The 23387-nt window shown below is 40.3% G+C and overlaps 1 protein-coding gene across 4 annotated transcripts in view; it reads right to left on the reverse strand.

Annotated features, from left to right (window-relative positions):
* lrch1 (leucine-rich repeats and calponin homology (CH) domain containing 1) overlaps nucleotides 1-23387 on the reverse strand; it is a 67764-nt gene that overhangs the window by 17871 nt on the left and 26506 nt on the right. For 2 of the 4 annotated variants that reach the window (XM_088011906.1, XM_015007661.2), the window contains exons 2-15: nucleotides 21215-21359; nucleotides 18862-18988; nucleotides 17665-17770; nucleotides 14179-14315; nucleotides 13220-13350; nucleotides 9544-9631; nucleotides 9108-9213; nucleotides 6646-6761; nucleotides 5816-5886; nucleotides 5617-5703; nucleotides 4882-4959; nucleotides 4701-4737; nucleotides 1901-1973; nucleotides 1189-1299 (exon numbers count right to left, since the gene is read on the reverse strand). In XM_088011906.1, coding sequence (XP_087868032.1) covers nucleotides 1189-1299; nucleotides 1901-1973; nucleotides 4701-4737; nucleotides 4882-4959; nucleotides 5617-5703; nucleotides 5816-5886; nucleotides 6646-6761; nucleotides 9108-9213; nucleotides 9544-9631; nucleotides 13220-13350; nucleotides 14179-14315; nucleotides 17665-17770; nucleotides 18862-18988; nucleotides 21215-21359 — 1413 coding nt within the window. Of the gene's footprint in view, nucleotides 1-1188; nucleotides 1300-1900; nucleotides 1974-3010; nucleotides 3125-4700; nucleotides 4738-4881; nucleotides 4960-5616; nucleotides 5704-5815; nucleotides 5887-6645; nucleotides 6762-9107; nucleotides 9214-9543; nucleotides 9632-13219; nucleotides 13351-14178; nucleotides 14316-17664; nucleotides 17771-18861; nucleotides 18989-21214; nucleotides 21360-23387 lie in introns of all 4 variants that reach the window. The other 2 variants (XM_015007659.2, XM_088011909.1) reach the window with 2 other exon arrangements.

A 23387-nucleotide genomic window follows, 5' to 3' on the forward strand; every position in this document is an offset into this window, starting at 1 on the left:
ACACACACACACACACACACACACACACACACACACACAGAGAGCAGACCTAACAATTACCACATGTCTCCACTAGTCAGCAGCTACCGCAGAACATGAACAGCTGGAGATGAAAGCAGATGTGGCAAAGCTGCTCTTTGATCAGAGACGGCTTCGTACACACGCACCGAGGCGTCTAATGTGAAACAGCCCGTGGGTTGGGACGGGGACAGAACATGGAGAAATCGAATGCAGTTCCACAGAACAGAAGATCCACAGGATTCATTTCAGTTTCGTTCTTTTGCAGACTCATAATATCCAGAATTTAGCCAAAGAAGCATTTTTAAAACGCAAACGCAAGAAAAACTACATGCAGCTCAAACATTTCAATGTGTTAAATTGGAACCCGACTAGATTATTAAACTCGCTAATATCCATTCAGACTGTGGGGAATTAAGGAATGTAGAGAAATGTAGGCAATCGGTACGCTTGACTATGAAATCTCAGCAGTCTGCAGAATGTGGCCTGCTGATGTCCGTTGGACGTGTTCACAGTACGTCTGAGTAAGAGGGAGCAGTTTCATGTTTTCCCACCGTGACTCATAACTGCTTAAAAATAATTTTTTAAAAACCAGGGGGGAGAAAATGAGCAAAACAGCTCAAGAGGAAACTGTGGATAAAACATGAACGGTCACGCCACTAGTCTGGAAGTATTTTGGATATTTAAAACAACAGCAGCAACAAAAACAATCAATAATTACTAATATTGATTGGTATGAAACGCTTAGATTATGATACGTATTTCAACCATATCGCCACGCCTTAATAGTACTCAAACGCTCTAGTGAACAAAGCATGTACTGGAGCTCTTCGTTATGCTAATATGCTAAAAATTACCACCCTGGTAAATCAGATTTTGTTTCAAATACTTAGAGATTTTACTTTGCAGGCATATCGCCTATGAAAGCTACTGAGATATTCACTGAAAAAGTGAAATTAGGGAATGGAAAAATGATCAAGCAAGTTTTTACATCAGTAATAACAGTTGACTACTCAAGATATCGGCTATTAGAATAGAAGAGAAATAACCTTTGTTGTCCTAAAGTGGGGACATTCATGTGTAAATCTGAATTCAGTGAAGAAGAGCACTTTGGACCCGTCAGTCCAGATGTGTGTGAACTGACCAGCAAACAGAAAAAAAGTGTCTCACCCGGGCTGAGCATGCCTCCGTCGCCATGTCTACGATGTAGGGGTGAGGCCTGTGAGAGGAGGGAGGGGTCTAGACAGGAAGGAGGGGGTGAGCACGGCAGTGAGGGCGGGGCTACAACCACGAAGTGGGAAGTGATAACAGGAAGTGATGGCAGGACCGTGTGCAGTGAGAGAGGTGCCAAAGACGAGCACAGCAAGTTCATTCCACGTCAAAAAACACCCGAAAAATAAAAAAAAAATTATAAATCACCAAGTTCAGGGGGAAAGAAAGGTCAAAGAGAAAATCAGTTAAGAATCAATGACAGAGTTATTGATTCAGAGGTTCAGGCAGGTCAGAGTCGGGGATTTTTGGGGAGTTTAACACCAAAGACATGCGGGAGGAGCATAAAAAGGAGGAATAAAAATAAAAAAATGACACACAAAACACAAAGGGCACAAAACAAAAATAAAGATTAGTGGCATTTCACAATACACATCACTCAGACATGCTGTTAGCATCATGTTAGCTTTTTTAGCAGTTAGCAGAACACTGACGTAAGCTAGCAAACTAAACTGTCCAAAAAAAAAAAAAAGGGGCGCAAAGCGCAAAATTCATCCTGACGGTACAGATAAAAGCAGACGGACCAGAACCAGGAGGCTGGATTTGACTCGACCGCGCTAATCAGTCCAAACCTGGAACTACTCAGCCAAATGTTTTTTTTAATACAGCTCACCTGAGCGAGGTTTCAGCCCAAACGGAGGACTGGAGAGAGATGGAGGTCCCATGGTTGGAGATCGATGTTCTTGCTGAAACAACAGAAATGACATCATCGCTTTAAATATTCAACCATCAGTAAATTAACAGAATAGACACATAAAGTTATCCAGCACATGGGAGCAGTTTGCATTAAACTTCTAAATGACTCAGCAGAGATGAACTAAAAACAAAACACAGAAACACATACAGTTGTGTGATGAAGCTTTATCAACAGAATTTCACTGGCCAAAACTACTACTTTATTCTCATAATTTTCTTTTTTTTAGTGTTACACTCTGTCGTAAAAACATCTCAAAAGGTAAAAATGGAATAGCGTGCTAAGCTAATGCTATATAGAAGATCCCAGTATTGGCGGTGATAAGAAACCGAAAATCAGTAAACGCTTTAATTTGTCTAAAATGATTACTAACTGCCTATTATAATAGTTTTCACACCAAATATACCTTCACATCATGTATCAATACGCACAGTGGAAGCCGCAGAAGCTAACGTTTATGGCCTTCCTCGTCTATGCTCTGGAGGCACAGCCAATCAGCATCAAGGAAAATAAATCCAGGAATAATGTGGAGTTACATTATGTGATTCATAGGCTTCACTGAGAAAACATTGTTTCCCAGACTTTGTCTCAATCTCATCAACCTAATATTGTATCATTCTTTCCCATGAGCTGAACAGATTGTTACATAAATGTCCACTCAGGCTGACATTATTTTGCAGAGTGGGAAAAAAATTCCTTTAGCAGAATAGGAATTCAATCAACTCCTGTTCATTTGTCAGACGACAAACAGGAGCCAAAATTCTTCACAGCTGAAAAAAAAAAAAGAAATTAAAAATCACTCCACACTAACACGTAACACCCCGGCTGTCGGTTTCTCCACGGTCGATAAGAGCTTCATTCCTCCTGAAGTGAATCGCTTTGACCAGTGACGATGTGCAGCAAGACAGACACATGTTTCAAATCCTCACATGTGCAACAAGCTGCCAGATGAAATGCGACACATGTGGAGGGGGGGAAAGCTCAGCCGGCGAACACAACACAGCTAACGGACTCTGCTGCCACGGTTACCTTGAGGGACATATGCCACTCATAGTCCCGGCATGCAAGCTGGGCCTCAAAGCGGGCCTTTTCTAGAATCATCCGCCTCTTCTTCTGGAACTCATAGCCTCCCTCCTCCATGCGCTGCCACAGGACGCACCCAAACGTTCAGGCGACAACTCGTTAAGCTTTACTCATAACCATCAACAAAGTTACATTCTGAACAGAAAGTTGGGTTTTCCAGGATATATATATAAAAAAAGAGGCTGCAGTTTGATAATGAGAATAACCGTAGAAATGGTAACGTCTCTAAGTAGTAAGAATATTCAGCTTTAACTATTACTTCTTTAGACAAATGGGAGATAGGAATCAGATAATTATTGTTCCAAGGATTTATATCATCACAACATAACCACGGTTAATAAGGTTCGGTTTCCTTGGAAACAATGTAAGATATTACTGTCACAAGATGCGTTTCAGGTTACAAATGTGCCGAAACTTTATCAGTATTTCCCCAACATAAAAAAACCCCAAAACAAACAAAGCACAATTCCATTAAAGAAACACAATTATAATAGCAAGTAAATAAGTTTGTATACAAGTTAAAAACATCATCCTACTCCCACTTTCTGTCGTCTTTATCGTCATTTCTGCCAGTAGTAATGTCCGGTTGTTGATCATGTGACTCATTTGGTATCAAAAAAGTTTTTCTGTTGCAGTTTTTGCGAAATACACAAATTTTGATATGGCCGAAAACGAGCCTCATCCAAGCGTCAAAATTTTTTTGCGTTTTTTTTCTAAATTCCTGTGTTTCCATGAAGCTAATTTATTTTCATAATTCCAATTAACGCAATTATTTTGTCAACGGAGATGCAGGGAGGATCTCCAGTCATAGTCACTCTTCCAACAAACTTGAAGTACCTTCTTACTGAGGACCGTAATGACATGCTAACAGCTCAATTTCTGGGCTGCAGAGATGATATTCCACTGTAAAATATCCTGAATGACATTCAAATGTTAGCGAGCTCCACTAATCCACCTCCTTTGCTTTTGCCTCTACTCTTTAAATCTGTGTCTGGTTAGAAATCTGGGCAGAGAGACATTGGAGTCATAGATATGATGATTTTTTTCTCTGTTCTTTGATTCAACCAAATAAATCCTGAACGAATGTCTATAACAAGAACAAATCAGAGCCAACGTGTCACATCAGTAACGGCATCTCTGGTGACATCTAGTGGTAAAACTGCAGAATGCAAAAAAAAAAAAAAAGCCTAACCATGTGTGTCCCTGGCAGGGAAGTAAGAGAAAACAACATGTCACATCCTTTAGAGTCAGCACTTGGTTTGTCCATTCTGGGCTACTGTAGGACACTAAAACCAGGGTAATAACTCAAAATTTTGCATTATGGAAATTACTTTATTAAGAAAAACAGGAGCGATATTATGAATGTTTAATACTGGAGGCGACTGATTGAGGCACTACTGTTTATTCTGAAATGCAAACTCCTAAAACAAATCAAACTGATGATCCTGGACATTTTTTCTACAACTATTTAAATGAACATTTTGATTACCAAGTTTACACTCGACAAACTTGACATTAAAAAACATCATCTGTCACTAAACTTCATTATGTAGGATCATGTTATGCTGTCAGGTAGTGAAGTACAGTAGAGTAGCAAAGCCTGACTCCAAGATAGAAACGTTTTGGCAAACTGTACCTTTGGTGTTGTGCTTCCCTCATCGCTGTCTTGTCCGCTGAGAAAAACACACAAGACAAGGAAACGTCAGGATGTTCTGGGGTAAACAAAATATGTCTACAAGTGAAAATTTTTTCTAAATACTTAAAATATAACTTCCGCATTCCTGGGACTGATGTCTGTTTACATTGTGTAAACTTACTTGAACGACTCCTCCACGGTGACCATCTCCACCGGGTACAGCTGGACCTCAGACAGATCATCCTGCTCTGCACTCACTCTGAAACGTAAAGGTTAAACACCTGCCGTTTTACACCTGCCTGCTGTGGCTGCTGCTGTTCACAAAATAAAAACTATCATCAAATTCTGGAAGAAGACTGCAGGTTTCAGCAACTCAAATTTAAGACTTTCTAAGACCACTACAAAGGGAAAACCTTTATTGCGACAGAAATTTACAAAGATGTACGACTTGGCGACAGAAGTGAGCTAATGGCTAACATCCTCTAGCCAACTGGCGACTGATTTGAACTTGCTTTACTTTTGCTAGCTAACATGGGTATATAAGCAGGTAGCTACTGGTAGCCACTACCTCCTTTACCACAGGTCTTAAATTAAAGATCTATGTTAAGGGTAATTAGCTGCTAACATACCCCTGCACTAGCAGCCAGTTACCAGTAGCCGCTACATCCTTGGAAAAAGGAAATTACCTAGAATATGTGAGATTAAATCGTCCTGCCATGACAAAATTTAAGGCCACCTTGTTGTTTTTCAATGAACAAGACATTTTGAGGCCTAGATACATGAATTTAAGGCTTGTTAAGGCTGTGTGGACAGCCTCTGGATGCTAAAGGGAAGTTAAATGACTCGTTAAATCAGAGGAGAACTGAACTAATCTCAGAGTCTCTGAGTTGGAAGTTTATAATTCCTGTTTTCTCACCTGCTGGGGTTCTGCAGCAGCTCCACCGCCTCCTGTAGCTGGTTAATCATGTCAATATGGAGCTCTGTGCCCCCCGAGACCTTGGACCTGTCCAAAAACACAAAACGGACACATAAGCAGAACATATCTGATGTAGTTGGCGAGGAACGACTGTGGGACAGAATAAATAAAACAGGTGAATCTCCCCTGAAGAACCTACGTCTGCTCTGTCTGCCAGTGTGAGTCTTCCTCTATCCTGAGGGGCTCTTCGAAGTCTGCTGCTGTTCGGCCCTGCGCACGCACACGCACACGCACACACACACACACACACACACACACACAGGTCAGCGCCAGCTGCACTCGTCACATGACACGCAGCCTTCGTCAGCCATTGGCCAGAAAACAGAGACGCTAGCGCCATCTCGCCCGTACAATAAGCCGTCTGTTCATCTGCTCTTTAAGATACGTGATTGATTTGGTGTCATTAAATGGTTTTGGACAACTGGGAGGAGATTTAACAAAGATAAAATGAAATAAATTAAATCATTAAGGGATGTGTTGATGAGATAAATTCTATACATATTTTATCAGCCATAATTATGTAATTTTTGTTTCTAATCCACTGAATCAGATTTGAAGCAGTAAAAATTGGAACAAAAGCACAATTGTTGTTCAACAAAACTGACTCAAGATCAAAACTGGAAGTTCAGAAGTTATGGATTACAAACAGTCAGATGATCAACTTAAAAAGTAAAATGTACGTTAAAAACTGCTTCAGTTACCTTTTTTTAAATGGATTGCTAGAGATGCAAACAGATGTGCCTTTTTCTCCACTGAATAAATGTACTTACATTAAAAGGTTGGATCTTTCAAAATGTCTAGTGTTACATTATACTGCTGCGATAAAATATTAACTCATTTTAAGATGCAGCTCCCCTCACGTCTTCTGAAAGGAAAGCCGTTCAGTCACAGTGACAGCGCTGCATAACTCCCAGCAGAGAACAGCATTATTGATGGGGCGAGGTCATTCCCTGCACCGCGACGCCTTGCCTTGATGTAGCTGATGAAGCCAGTGCTGAGAGTCGAGTCTCTGTAGCTCAGCGGGTCATTCAGGGCTTCCGTAGGACTCTCCTCTATCAGGCGCACCGAGTCGGAGTTCGGGTCGGCTGCAATGAAACGAATGTCAGAGTTCGGAACCGACGGGTTGATGTTTCAGGAAAGGGTTTTATGGTTTTCAGAGATGGTGAATTTACAGCAGGAAATGTCCAGTTTGGCATTGAGAAACTTCACTGCATGAGACACACAGAGCAACCAGGAACACTGATATCACCAGATACACTGGAAACTAACTTTTGTAATTTTTCACCAAGATAAAGTTCTAGGTAAATAATTCCTTAATATTGATTTTAAAAATACTAGTTTGATTAGGAGATTTAACTAAAAAGGAATTATTGACTTAAAAGAAGCTCCATATCTTGCTGAAAAGTTACTTTTAAGTTAATACACTAGAAATGATTCAAAACCAAGATATCTGCAGTAGAGACTAGACAAAAAATACTTGGTAAGATTTAGTGTTTTTGCTTTTTACACTTTATTTCCCTCAAAACGTTTCACATCTTGTCCAGGTTTGAATGTATTTTACAACACAAAATAGTCGTGCATTATTGTTAAGTGAAGGAAATAAAGACCTTTAAATGTTGGGAATCATTTGAATTCATCCAATTAGTTCAGTGCTGTGATTCAGTAAAGCTCTGTTAGCAAACATAAATTACCCAGAGAGCCCACTTCTTCCTCTCGTCGGCTCAGGGAATGTGACACTCCATCAGCTTAACCTAATTAAGGCTGATTGAAGTCTATTTAAACTGTGCGTCCTGGGAGCTGCTGCTGTTCTCCATTAGGGCTCGGACGATGTGAGCAACACACACCCAACACACACCCCTGCTACCAGCTGGACCCCTGGAAGGGTCAGCGGAGAAACGGATGGTCTTTCTGTGGCGTCAAACCAACTCAACAAGCTCTAAACACACACATGCACACACAATCACTTTAACCCAGAGGGAAGACGAGGTTGGCACCGAATCTTTGCCTGACTAATGGAGAGACTCTGAACTCTCACCACATTCTACGCAGTTAAGAGCTTCTTGATGAGCTGCAGCTCAATGTGCTCCGGACACAATGAGGCAGACAAGTGATAAAGTTCGTCCTCTGACCCATCTGCTCGTTCATATTGTCTCTGTCATTAAGCCAAACAGCAGCTTTCATGAAGTTATCCACTTAGCACTTTGGGATCTTGCGTTCAAGCAAACTTGCTATTGATCAGCAAGTCTATTTCTGATTGGCTTTCATTAAAGAAAGAAAAGATTTGAAGTGGCCAAGTCAAAATCTAGATTTAATCCAGATGCTGCAGTGGGACTATAAGCATAGTGTTCATGCCTGAAAACCCTCCAAAGCATCAGGTTTCCATGGAGGAGCATGTCAGAGTTCAGAATATGGCAGAAACGCTTGATGGAAACAGCTGCCAAGGATGGCACAACTGGTTATGATTCCAGCGCGTTTTGAGAGCTTTCGCTTCATGAACTTACTCAAAAATGGCATTTTGCATTTAAGTTTGGACACCCTTAAACTAATATGACGCTTTTGTTTTCATTTCAGGACTCAGTTTTCTTTGTCAGGAGAATGTCAGGGTTTCTTCCAGTGCATTATAAGCCTGGCGGGCCACCAGGCTTTACCTGCTTCCCCACCAGGCTAAGTGTTGTTTGCTTACTTTAAGTAGGTTTTTTTTATATGCACCAGTAACAGTGACAGTGAAAAGAGATTAAGCTCGGTTTATAGTTAGTAGACTGTGGTTGAACTAACTATATGCGACACTGATTATGAAAACAACCAAACTGAAATTCAAGCATTTTCAAGAACTTCAGCCGTACGAACCCTTTTTTTTGTTTGTTTGTTTTTATGTTAGCATTACTCTGCAGCGCTGTGGCCAGTGACAGTTGTTCTGTAATGTGCTACATAAATAAATGTGACTTGATTTAGTTTTGGACTTTGGCTAAATTAATTAAATTCTTTTGGCGATGAATGGGCGAGGGATTGGATTTAAACTCTGACTCACTGTTAATGCTTTTAAAAAAATAAAATCTTTCTTCTTTCTTTAGTTTCCCAGCAGGCCTGGAGGTCTTGGACCTGAACTGATATTTGAAATGCTCAAAATTCACCCACAAGAACACAGAGTCCATGTAAGGAAAAGTAACTACCACCAACACCTTTCACCACAGCTTTGTATTTATTTGATGGTAAAAAAGAGTTTTAGTTTCACCAAACTATTCTCCCACAAGATTTTGGCAGACTCTACAGCTTTAGCTAAAAGCATCAGAAACTTTATTCCCGCTTCATTAGAGTCACTTTAATTAATGGTAGATATGAACTCAAGAAGACCAAATGCTGAAATTTAAGGGAGTGCATTTTACTGCAACCACTGTGTGTAGGCTGTGTGTGTTTGCCGGTTTAACTCCTACCTGTCAGGGAGCTGATGTGTTCGCTGGAGTCGTCTTTGCTGATTCCCTCCTCTTCTGTAATGTTGCTCATCGGGACGTTGAGACTCAGACTGTCTTCGTCTGAAGGCTGCAGCAAGCAAAACGACCAAGACAAACATTATTACCACATATTACAACACACGTCCTTCTCTTACTATGTCTAAAATCAGATTTTTTGCCCACATGGATTAAGAAACTACAGCATTATCGAGTATTTTATCAACACAGATTTCAGTTTTTCAGTTATTAAACATCAGTATTTCCCTAAAACTGACGTCGTACATCCAGAAAACATGAAAAGTTGTAAAACACAAAATGTGGCTAAATCCTCAGCATGAACAGCAGGTGCAGCCTGATTAAAGCAGAAATCCAGACGGACGCGAGGATGAAACCATGGCGACACAAACGCACCACCTACCTCTGTGGCAGACAGCCTCTTGTCTCCGTTGTCGCTGCCGACTCCTGAGTCGCTGTCCTGCTTCTTCTGTTGCTCCATGTCCTCCACACTGCACACAAATTACACAGGTTACACACCTGACACACACAGGAGTGTGTGTGCGACTGAGTGAGAGCGACACACTGAAGCACAGGAAGATACCAACCCATCCCTCTCTCGCTTCCTCTCTCTCTCCTACAGGATTCTCTTTTTTTATTTTTTACACAACTTAGGAAATAAACACTTAACTTATTTCCTTATTTATTGTATTTTATGTTTTGGGATATAATAACACATTCATAAGAGATGATTAGATTTTATTACAGTTTAGTAAAGGTTTCACACGTCCCAAACAGTTTAAAGACACTGGAATCAATGAACATCATTGAAGTCCAGGCTTGTTTGTTAATACTTTATAGGTTTTTTTATAAAGGTTTTTTCTGATAGTGCAGCAGGTAGTTGAATCAGCAAAATATTTTGCATGTGGATAAGAGAGTAAGTCTTAACACAGATGTTCCCAGAGGCTTTTTTGACAAAAAAAAAAAAAAAAGACATTGAAAAAGTCAAGATGGCCGCCATGGGTGTCAACAAAAGTGTATTTTTCCACTGAATTTGCCATTGTTTATCACAGATGAATACTTTTGGTGTCAGATCAAACATAATAGAAATATTCTTGAATTTTTCAAGATGGCCGCCATGGTTGTGATAAGACATTAACCTTTGCTCTAAATCACTAATTAAAATTAATTTGTTTATTGTCAAATTGTGTCCTGCATATTCTGACCTTGACAAATTGTATAAATTTTCTTGATCTTGTGTTTCTGTTTACTTTTGAACAGTTTTCAAAATGGCCACCATGGAGGTAGTGGACTAAATATGTTTGAACTAAAATCTGCAGCAGCCGTTCCCAGTGATGGGAACAGCTAATCAAAAGAAGTTAGGCTAAGCAGGTGTCTTAGCTATGCGGTTGCTAAACACATAAAAATTAGCATAAGGCTAATGCTAAACCGCTAAACACATAAAAAATTAGCATAAGCTAATGCTAAACTGCTTGACATTTATTTACAGTTGTATGAACAGGATTACCAAAGTCAAAAACAGATGATATGACATAAAGTTCCTCAATTTCATGAAAATGGGGAACATTTATGGAAATAATTGGTTTAAAAAGCTCAAAAAATGGCGGCCATCTTGAAAAATGACAGTCATCATGAGATTCTAGTTGGAAATATAAAGAATATACAACCTGATTATGCTAATTTTTATACTTGTATCCACTTGAAAGGTTTTTACAGCGATATGCTGCACATTCAGAAAATGAGTTTTAGCTTTTGTTCCTTCTGGACTCGAGGCTAAAACAAGTTGAATGAAAATACAGCATATGGTGACATTAGGGTTCTTTTTTTCTGTGCTCTACATTAGAACTGGATGTGGACCGTTTCTGGGTCAGTCCCTCACACCCTTCTTCTCTCCATCTTCAGCGGCAGAATATATCTGCTGCCTTTTAAACCCTTCTAAAGCTAAATAAAGGAAAACCAAATAAAACAAAAAAGACTGGGGATCATGGAAAACGTGAACAGAAATAGAATGCGTTTGCTCCGCTGAGCATGACGGCACTTTTCTACACGAGAATAGAAACATTTTCTGTTCTGGTTAAGTGTTTGGTGAAGCCGGACACTTTCAGAGCTGGGCTCGCTTTCAGCTGAGAGGCCAGAAAACCGACACAGGCTTTTCATCTCTTAAGCACTTCTGGCTCTTGTTCTTCCTCCCGCCCTCTGTTTAGTTTTGCTTCTCCCTTCGTTTCTTCCTGTCCTTCCATCACACTTTATAACTTTCATTTTATTCTTGATTCCATCACGTTTGCAACCAAGAACCGAGTCCTGAGGGCTGCAGTTAAATCAAGCAGTTTTTTTAATGCACAAAAGCGACATAAGCAGATCATTTGCATCTAATTGGAATGTAATAAAATGTGTTTCCTGTTTCTTTAAACAAGTAAACTACATTTAGACTTACTTCACTGTCACTGCACAAAGACACAATACTGAATCTGGCAACAAAATGTCGTTGCCTAGCTAGTTGGTTTTAAAAAGCTACGGGATAAATCATGTAAATAATGTACGAATGTGTGAAAAATGTCCTTGTAGAGATACTTTCATAATATCAATGCCAAGGTCTCCTGACCTTTGATCCCCCGGGTTGATGAAGCCTCCAAAAAAAGATGAGCTACATTAATTCGGTAGCTTGACTAGCTTGACTAGGGTGAACAAACTCCTGCCTAAGATCAGTAGCTGTTAGTGATCAGTAGCACTGCTGGTGGATGTTTAGTGTAACACGGAGCAGAAAGCTGAGGTCGTTGTTTCTCCTTACATCCTGTGGGTGGCTCAAAGTTAGCTCAAAGTTAGCCACATTTGGGATCAGTGATGCTAAATGCACTAACTAAATTTTGTCCTTCTGAGCTTTCAGTCTTTATTTCTCATGAAATGAGCTGGATTTGGAAATGTCACATTTTTGGAAATATAAGTTTAGATCTACCGTCTCTAGGGAATACACACAGAGACTGCTAGTTAGCAATGCTAACTGTGCTAATGGTCAATAAAAGATGCTAGGCACAGTGAACTGTCAATTCCATAATTACAGAGTCTCCTTAAAACGATTTCTTCCTGTTACACACAATATGTGGTCAGTTGTTACTAATAAAACTGATTTGCGATCGTTTACATCAAAAGCCAACAAAAACACACATTGCATGTCGTTGATTATAGGTAATACAATATTCGATTTTCTGGTTTCACAAAACCAGAAAACTGACAGAAAAAAATCTGACTGCTGTTCAGAATGGTTCTTTTACCAATCAGGCTTTTGTGTGACAATGTGACACAGTGATGACATCACTAATACGCATGTCACTAACATGGATATTTATGTAGCCGAAGCATTAAAGTGTTAATCTGTCTGACCAACATTTCAGTGGCCTATCCTGAAATCCCAACTAATGGAAAATGTTAATATGGCGTTTAAATAGTTTGGATTCAGGATATTCTTATTTTTCATGTAGTTTTTGCACATTAACAGACATGCGAGGCGATTTCAATACAGTGTAGTATTGCTGTTGCGTAGCTTCAATTATCCAGAAAAGCTCTCAAAAAAACGACCGCATTAGTTTTCACATCTATCAGCGGACAGTTTGAGTAAATATCTGAGTTTTTTCCAATTTAAGACAATATCTTGCAACCACTGGAATTGAGATGGAGGGCAGACATCTTTCCGTTTGAGGAGGATTGCACTACAAGCCAGAAGCAATGTAAAAGCCATAGAAACGTCTAGGATTAGGTAAAAACAGATTTACCTTCCAGAACAATAACAAAAGGATTTTAACAGGTTTGGTTCAAATTTGACACTGAATACATGAAAGAGAAAGAGAGAAAGTTTCACTGTGATACAAAATGTCATACACATGTTTGACATTTTGTTTCTCTTCAAGTATGACTTATCGTGGCTCTGTTAGACAGATGTTTTTCTACTGCTGTTTCTGTAACCCGATTTCTGGTGGTTTGTCAACAGCAGAAATTAATTCTGGAAGAAAAACCGTAAAAAAAACCAAAAAAACAACAACAAACGTGAGAGGCACCTTGCAGAAACATTCCCCTGTGCGACGTACCTGCCAGTGGAGGGACGAGTGAAACTGAGTCGCTCCATGACGGGGAGGTACAGCGAGTCGGGCATCTTCTCGCTGCGACACGCCTCGATGCTCAGATACTTGAATATGTGGACTTTACCCTTGATGCAGATCTGCAGAAACGGAGAACAGAGAGTCTGATCAGGTCAATTACTGTCAATTACACTTGTGTATGTGCTGCTCATACCCTTCCCTTTGCTCTCTGATATGCTATAGCTATTTCTCTACAGATAGCCTGCCAAAAATGCTAAGGCTGGTTAGCATGGCTGTCAGTGACAGAGGATAAACAGTTCTTCTGGAACAGAAGGTTGTTTCTCTGCCATTAACACATCTACAGCAAACTGGCAGTCTTGAGCAGCACCTAAACAAGCATGATTGACAGCCGTTTCTCACTCTGCTATATTCTCCTACTACTCTACAATTCAGCATATTCTCTCATTTCAGCTTGAAACTTTAAGCTCTTTCCCTGTTTTTTTTTTGTTTGTTTTTTTCATAGAAGCTGCATCTTATCTGCCAATACGTTTAGCAGCGACTTCTTCCTAAGGAGCTAGACCTTCATGTTTCCATCTTTCTGCGTTTAACTTTGTCTCTTTCCTAGGCGAATCAATTGAAGGAGGTATTTTTGCAGCTAGCTGTCTTTTGTACTCTTGTTTTTTCATGGAATACATTTTACTACTGGGTCGAATCTCATGCTTTGAGATTATTGTGTTTCTCTGAAATTTTCTTCGTTTCTTCTCTCTCCTCGTCATTTTTGTCTCCTAAAAATGATCGTGACCTGTCCAAATTGCCACTAATCCAATAAAGATAAAGGGAGGAGAATATCAAATTTGCCTCTGGCGCTGCAAAAAAACAAAACAAAAAAAAAACAGACCTACCGTCCTGCCTGACCAAGCTGCTAGGAAAAAGCACAGTAAACCTGCTGCAGTGCTCTGTGAACATACCTGTGCAGGTGGACTCTGTAGCGGGTTGTTCTCTAACTGCAGTGACTGCAGCTGCCTCATCTTCCTGTAGCACACTGGGATGGTGGACACCTTGTTACACGAGAAGTCGAACTTCACCAGCGGGAGGTCGGCCAGGTCTGAGGAAACACACAGAGAAACGCGAACGTCAGGGAACTCTTCAGCGTTCAGAGACACAAGATTATCTTATTTCCAGGTTCATTTTTCTCTCCCGAGCAGCGAGCACGCTCCCCTAAAAGTTAAGCAAACGACGGTTTGGTCGGAGGAAACGTGCGACCACGCTTGGCTCCTAAAGCGACGGCGGAATCATTTGTTTTAATCTGAGCGCATTAACCCTGGTGGACGGGTGCAAATCAGAAACATCAGTTGCACCTATAAAACTTCCTGGAGGCGGCTCCGGCATAAAAACGTTTACCAGACCAATAAAACAACACATTTACTGAGAGCTAAAAGTGTTCCGCTGAATTTTAGCTCAAATCACCAACATGTTTCCCTCCAGAGAGAACAATAAAGCTGCTGTTCGCTTCCAAAGAGGCTTGTAATCACTGCAGCAGAGCGTCCCACTGCTGCTGCTGCTCGTCTGAACGCCATCGCTCGTTAAATCCCTCAAACCTACAAATTGTGCTCGACTCATGTTGGAGTTTAGAGAGAGAGAGAGAGAAAAAAAGTGGAATTAGCAAAGTCAATGATGTCATGAGAACTATTTATAACCTGGACGGATCAACACACGAGAAGTTTACAGCAGGAAACGTCATCTATCCTGTAGATCTGCCGTGTTTTTGTTAAGTGAGTGTATTTTTGTATTTCTGATTTGTGTAATTGTACTGTCAGTGGAAATGCAGCTAAGTTTGTTCATGCAGTGAGTCATTTAAAACAAAACAAACACTGCAAGTGATTTTGAAACTGAAAGCTGGCAGCCGGATCAACAGCCTTCATTTTATTTGTCAATGTTTCTTCCTTCAGAATAAGAGTCTGTCACAATAACATGTTTTGCAGAACTTCCCCAGAAATTATTGCGACAAACGATATAATTGTGAAACCATTTTCAATAGTAATAATAATAATAATAATAATAATAATAATAATAATAATACCTTATTAATGCTAGAATACCCACTGAAAGATAAAAAAAAAACATAAAATTCTAACGAACATGTAAAATTGAAAAAATATTTCATTTTAAATATCCAAAATGAACAGGCAAATCAACAACAGCAACAGTAATTAAAATTGATTATGAAATACCAGAAAACAGGCAAAAGTAGCAGGTGGTGCAAACCAGCTGCTTAGTCAAATGTTTGCAGCGGCTTTCCATCGATATTAAAGCCGAGCGTCTCTTTAACAACTGTTGTCCAAATGGAAGTGATTTTCATTTCTCATGCGATTGACTGATTTGTTGCTTATCTGCAGCTTGTTAGAGTCCAATGAGATCTCACTGCACCACTGATTTCAATAACGGTTCCCATTTGGACCTCAATGCTATAATCAAACTCCACACCCCAGAGCGTGTTGGAGGACATTAGCACTTTCTCTTTGTTAATCTGAAATTATAAAAATGATGTCTGGCCGTGTTTATTAAATTTAGACAACAACCTCAGTCTGATTTTACCATTTGAGGACAGAAACCAGTCGCAGGAAACATTTGTGAAGTTTCTGCCAGGAAACCTGCTAAACCCGACGGTATGGGGGTCTATTAAAGCAAACCAGCGGCCCACTGCGTTTTGTGTTAGAAAATGTTAAATGTTACAAAAATTCAAAAGTGCTTGAACAGCCATCATAATCTGGAAATATTAAGCAACAAGCTGAGGCAGCACAATGGGTGCGTACCCCCTATAAACCTAGCTTAATCTGTCTTTACAGTTACTAGCATAGTCTGGTAAAGACGAGGGTGTGTAAAAAGACAGACCCTGTTTTTTTTGTACACTATAGGGCATAAAATAAAACCCTATTTAAAATAAACCAACAATATTTAGCTTAGTAGGGAGCTATTAAAGCCTGGCGGCCCGCCAGGCTTATAATCCACTGGGGTAAACTGTGATTTGTACTCCAGACTCCAGCTGACAGGTTTTCTTTATTCCAAGCTCATGCTGGTGGTCCTAATGTCAGCCAAGCAGCTAATGAAATGATCGTTGCAGTAAAGATGTAGAAATATTCCACAAATGATTAAATTCACACAACGTAAACAACCATGTGGCCGTGAGGTCAGTCAGGATGTTTAAAGCGGTTCAGAGAACGGTAATGGCTACCATCAGCATCAGCGCCACTAATCAAAACAATCTCAGTGTCATGATGAAGATTCCAGCCATGAGGAGGAGGAGGAGGATTTTTCCACCGCTGCTGCAGTTTAATCCTCACATTGGGAGCCTCACTCCCAAACGTTATGCTTTCGCCGCCCAGAGCTTGGCCAGGTTCTGGACAGCCCTGGTGGTCTCACATCTCGGCAGGATATTAAACCCAGAACAACTTCCCCGTCTGGGTCTGCGATGGACAAGGATGGCAGCGGCGCGGGGGGAGGGCTGCATATATGCCCGGTTTGGAAACCGGAGCGGTAAATCCAAACAGAAGAGAGGAGGGAGGAGAGGTAGAGCAGAGCGAAAGATCCAGCTAACAGGCCGGAGTCGTTCATCATTCTGATCGACTGTCTGTAAAGGAACCACAACACAGACGGGGAACAAGACGTCCTCATGTTCCTGTGCCTAGTAAACTCTAATGAGACCTTCGCTTCTGAGACGTCTTTCGGTTTTCTGTTTGCTACAATTAAATATGCTATGAAGTAAACGTTGGCATGATGCAAACGTTGATTTTACATAATATTGTCCGTTTAAATGCTTACAAGTCTGATTCGATAACAGATTCTCATCCACAAACCCTCAGAATCAGCTCAACTTCTTCCTTCTACTCAGATACCAACGCTCTTCTTTTCCACTAAACATGACACTATGAAGGATATTTACTTTAATTCAACCATGTTTCTAATTCTCTTGACCAAATAGGGTGAGTTCTGCCTGAGACTTCAAAATGACATTTGTAATCACTGGTGGATACTTCTTCTACACAGTTTATTAGAAACAATAGAGATGTTTTGGTTTTCTCCTGCCTGAGGGTCTGCTGCTTTAGTTTGCTGAAATTCGGGACATTTTAGGTGAAAGTCAAAGACTCGACAACCAGACTGCTTTGTAAAACGTCTAATCCGAGTCTCTGCGGATGATTTCTGGAGAGGTGTGGTTCTCTCGGTGCCACCAAGCAGATTGGGACCTTTGAAAACCAGAGGGTGACCTGCGGTCACGCTGGGGGTTCGGTATATTTTAGGAAGCCAAGACGGGTGTGGCAGAGCATACGGAGGACTCTGTGGTCTAAAAGGAGCCCGTCGCCTCCGACGTTACAGCCGCAGTTTAAACACACACAGAGAGAAAGACAGAGCAACCGGGGCGGAAAGCGTAACCTCGCACAGAGAGGGAACAGACTCACCTTCCGGCAGGACGCAGAGCAGGTTTCGCCGCACGTTAAGCTCCCGCAGCGCTTTGAGTCTGCCGATGTGTCGGGGGAGGGCCGTGATCTCGTTACAGCTGATGTCCTGCGGCACATAAAACAGCATTAAATTTACAGCATCCTCAAAGATTTGACAAATGTTTGTTATTATTTTATTTTTTTGAAGTAGAATGCTTAAGAATACCGGATAATATCATGAACCGTTTAACACAAGTTTTATTTTCATATTGATCTGACTAAAGAGAATTAAAACATCCAAGTAAATACTCAAGTAAGAGTAATAAAAAAAAGTCTTTGGTAAAAACGTGATTCAGGTACTGAGAAACTGATTAAAAAAAAAAATACCACTTAATATTTAAAAATCACATCAGACTTGCCAAACTATAAAGTTATGTGGAAATGTTGGTATTTTAAAGACCAAATTGAATATAAGTAGCAAAAACCATAATTAGGAAAAATAAATAAATAAAAACGTCAGGCACATTTTCCGAGTCAGTTTCTTTCAATATAAAACTCATGAGACTAACAGAAACTGCAGGTGTGTGTGTGTGTGTGTGATAAACAATACTATTGTATTGTATAGTACAAGTAATGCAAGGTCGCACTTTCAATACCTTTAATGTTGTAAAGGACACACCGCTTTGGCACTGGAAGATATTTTAACTATCCAAAAATTTTAAAATATTTTAAACATTTATTTCATTTTTTAAAACCAAAAACATTGTGATTACGATCAATTGGTTAATCATTTGCTTACTTAGGCTTAGTGAGGTTACTCACAGTGGCTAGAGTGATAATAAAATCACTCTAGTGAAAGTAAAAAGTACAGCACAGTAAAAATACTGCTAAATCTACACTATTCCAAAAAGTTACTGAGTAAATGTGACTCTGGATTTATTATGTCAAATTAGCATGTACTCCACCTCATTCATTTGAATGAAATCTGCATCAAAACAAAGAATTTCAATCTTTTTTTTTCCATAGATGTCAACCAGTAGACAGGTTTTTCTTTTACGTGTCGATGTGTCCAGTCGGAACTGATCAACATCTGAATACGTCAGAACTCAGAAACGAGCTGAACTCAGTATCGACCAGGAAATGTCTAATCAGTGCATCTCCAGTCTCAAACAATCTCAGGACTGAAGTGAAGTCGGTATGCGGCTGAGAGAGTCTCACCAGCTCCATGAGGCCGTGCAGCTGCCCGATGGACTCCGGCAGGCTCACCAGTTTGTTGTTGCTGGCGTTGAGGACCCTCAGAGGTAAACCGCAGAGGCACGACGGCAGAGAGCCCAGCTGGTTCCGACTGCAACCCAAACACATACACACACACACACACACACACACACACACACACACACACACACACACACACACACACACACACACATATTACTGACACAGAGGAAGACTAGCAACAATCATTCATATGTGGCTTGTATAAAAAATCATGAAGGATATTTACATAGTTTGTAGATAAACTATAAAAATAACAGCTAAGTTATTGGGGAAGTGAGGACAGATGCAGCTCACCAGACAAAGTTTTGGGGGCAACTAAGAATCTTTTTTTTTTGTTTTATTTTCACATGTAGAGCAACGTTTTTCCCAAATGACAGGCTATGTTTAATCAGTGGGTTAAATGTGTGTAGCTAGCTTAGGATGTTCATTATAAACTGTGTAGTTTATTGTTTGCAGGAAATCCCAAATCAGACGCAAACATTAGCATTGCTAACATATAGCAAGTCCTTGTCTTCAAGTATTTTGCTGTTTTCCATGGCAGCTCAGTGAAGAAGTAAAATCTGACGACCTTTTTCATTTTAGCCCACCAGGCTAGGTGTAATTTATCTTAAATAGGGTCTTTTAAAAGCACAAGAGACACTTAGCTAGGTTAATAATTGACTCATTGAACTGGATGTGAGGGGGTACCAACCCTCACCTGCCCACTGGCTTCAAATACTAGTATTTCCAAATTACGATGCTCGTGCACCTTTAAATATTTGGACCTTTTAGTGTTTGTAACCCAAAAACACAGTGAGCCCCTGGTTGACTGCCCTAGAAACCCCTACCTTAGCAGGTCATCTTGGGTAAACTCTGAACAACTTGAAAATCTTCTTAAAATGAGAAACTTTATTTTAACAACCAGTTCCTGCTCCTTCAACTATTTCTCAGCTCTAGCAGTTTTCTACCCAGCACCCAGTATTCAGCCACAAAATCCATTGAATTAAAGACTTCTTCAACCAGCAGAACAAATTAGGGAACTACTTCCTTTCACCCTTCAAAATAAGAGTTTTAGTCGTAGATAACAGCAGGTTCAAGTACACCCCATTACTTAAGTTCTTACACTGTTAGTCAAGCAGAGGAAATGTTTCACGTCTTCTTCTATAGTTTCCACATGTGAAACACTTTAACAATCCTCCAGAAACATATGCACCTAGTAGTAAAAGAGCCGTGTGGAACCGTTTCTACGAGTCAAAAAATAAAACAAAACCACACACAATAATACACACAGAGATGCACACACTGACACACACACACACACCTTCACCACACACTGTGAAACCTCAAATGAGTCAACTTTAAAGGAACAAAACAAAAAATAGCCCTTCGGAAACCAGCCGTCCACAGCTGCACACTCACTTTAACGTTTTTAATGCTCATCTTTCTAGTTTCAGAATGTTCTCCTATCAAAGTGTGTGACGTCAGACTGAGTTGAATTAATCTGGTGTAATGCACTGCTAGCCAAAGACGCTAAAAATACAGATTTCTAGAAAGGAAAAAAAAAGCAAAGTAGGTTTTATTTTTGTCTGTCTGCTTGTACTCAAGCGTAATGAGTCAAACACAGCCTTCCTGTCAGCGTTTCGGACATGCACAGTTTTAATCTCTGCCAGGGCCCCACAAAGCCCTCTTTGTTTTTATACCCAAAATTCCACTTTTTCTGTTTCAATTTCTCTGAACACCATTTTAACCATATTTATTAACCCCAAAAGTGCATCATTACGACGCGAATGAAAACGATTTAGCAAAGCAATAGCCAGAGGTCAACATTTCCTGTTATTCTGAACCACAAATGGAACAGACTGCTGTGGTTCAGCAGAACTTTGGCTTTGAAAGGTGTTAAAATGTGTTTTTAAAGAGCTCAAGCATTATGAGGACAACCAAAAATGTCATTTGAAACATAAAAGAAAAACTCCCCTTTAAAAATGATGACGAGTTGAACTCTACACCAAAACACTTGAAGAAAGAAAAGACCAAAGAATACTGATTCAGTTAAATGTTTAAGAGTTAGCAGACGTGCTAGCTAGCCTCTTTACGTTTCTGAGTAGTTGTCATCTCTTTGTTGCTCCTCCAATAAACCAAGCTTTCCCCTGCGTAAACTTGCACTAAGCTTCAGGAGTTTTCTTGGGAAGATGATGGTATTTCAGAGTGTTTTTCTCACCGTGGCTGACAGGCTAACTCTGTGTAGAGAGGCGAGCCAAGAGCCCGGTGTAACTAGGTAACGGCGTAGCCTCTGCTTAAACAGGGATGTGCGTACCTGAGGTTCAGCGATGTGAGCGACTGCAGGGTGATGATGCTGTCTGGGATGGTCCTGATGCAGTTGTGATACAAGTTTAGTGTCTCCAAGGCGACCAGGTGGCAGACCTCTGAGGGGACGTCGCTCAGCCGGTTCTTTGAGAGGTCTGCAAAAAAAACCAGAGACATTTAAATAAAGGGGAAAAAACAAAAGCAAGAACGGATGGATTTTATTTGGATATCTAGAAATGTTGTTACTATAGAAAGATTGGATGTTATTGTTTACATCTGGAAACTTCACAGATGTACACAACGCTGGAGGGTAAAAAGGCTGTTGTTTTATTTTCCATTATAGTGGCGCTGTCGCGGTAGAACAATTCCTTTAACAAAATGAAATCTGGAGATGCAGGCATTATTAATTTAGTGCAGTGAAACAAAGAAAAGGGAAATCAAGCAGGAAAACCATTTAAGAATAACTCCAAAAAACACTCTTATTCTTTCTTATACCCTACGCGCAGACCCGTTGCCATAGCAACCGACAACAATGCCTCTAATGTGTCAGGATTCGACACCATAAACACGTAAACATTTCCCAAACGAAGAACAGAACATTCAGTTTGTCAGAGTATCACGTTTTCAGGCTTGATGTCTATCCTGCGATAATTAATAAATGAGCGCTGTGGTAGATTAGCTACCGCTGCCATTAGCTAATCTAACACAGCGGTGGCTGATTAGCTCATTTAAACATCTGCTCTGTTGATGATCTGTTAGAGAGCTGCTGTGTTGATTGCCCTTTTTTTTTCAACTGAGCCAAAACATTGAATTTCTACAGCACATTTAAATATTAAGGTGATCAAAGTCAAGCTAGCATAACTGACCTACCTCCCTCTTCCTTGCTATTTTTTTCTATTAAAACTTTTTACCAACTTCTTGAATGAGATACCCTTGGACCTTGTTATCTAGTTGCCATAGTGTTGACAATTAGTAGCAAAGCGCTGCGTCCCTTTTTCTTTTATAAATTATCCAGACATTAAGATTTAGAAGGTTATGTTGACCATTTGAGCGCTAGAACCAACAGCAGTCATCATCGCCTCGTAGGGAGCTGGGGGACGAGATCTTGTGCGTGTGACGTCACTTTATAACGCAGCAATTTATTGTTGTTTTTTTTCAGGACTTTAAAAGGTGGATCTGAATGGATTCTTCTAAAAACAGAGAGTTCACACAGAAGATGTTGGTTTTTCAGGAAACTGCAGCTGAGATTTGTTTGCAGCACAGTTGTCTCTCTGCATGTTCCTCAGCTAAAGCGCACCAAGTTCTCTGTCAGAGCAGTTTGAACACTTCACACAGCATGTAAGCTAGTCTGTGATGACAACCCGGGAGCAGAACAGCATCTTTAGTGACAGACAGCTACTGTATGAGCCTACAGCTGTGGAAGTGAACCCCTCCTCACTTTAACAACAACCAGCTATTTGCTGTTGGTAATTACAGGGTGTGGATGTTTGAAGTGCTTTGAAGGACTTTGCTCTGACATCTAGGTCAGCCATATGTTCGCAGAATCGATTGCTTCTTTCTAAACTTGCCCCTCATTAGCTTGTCGCGTCGCCGCCGTTCTGCAGCATGACACAGTCGCCCACAGGGAAGGCAGCTCCTATCAGCCTCTAATAAAGTTATTTTATGACCGCTTTAATGAGAGGCAAAAATAAACCGGGGCTATTCAATCATCTGAAATCTGGGCTCTAAAAAAAAACATTTTTTTACAGTGATGTAAACACAGTATGTGGTGGGACAGACCGAGTCCAACATGGTAGAAAAAGGGTTCCTACACGAAATGTTATGGAGACAATTACAGACGTTTCCAGGTATGTCATGCTGATTTTACAACAATAATAAATATAAGCAGGAGGGTGAGTGAAAGAGAAATAAAAGAAAAAGATTAGGAAGTTTGAAGAAAAGGAGAATGTGGGATTAAAAACTAAAAGAAAGAGCAAAGTATTTGCAAGAGTTAGGAACCAGAGGCCTCTCTAACAAGGCTTATGACTGCCTATTTTAATACTTCAAACACCAAATAATACATTCATATGATTTAATACACACAGTGGAGACAGTCTTAGCTCTACCACAGAAGCTAACGTCTACAGACAGTCAGTGCCAAGGAAAAAAGAATGCTGCTGTTTGATTGTAAAACTCAGCCAATA

This window comes from Poecilia mexicana, unplaced genomic scaffold, assembly GCF_051168715.1.
Source record: "Poecilia mexicana isolate PSO_F unplaced genomic scaffold, ASM5116871v1 scaffold_2, whole genome shotgun sequence".
NCBI lineage: Eukaryota > Metazoa > Chordata > Actinopteri > Cyprinodontiformes > Poeciliidae > Poecilia > Poecilia mexicana.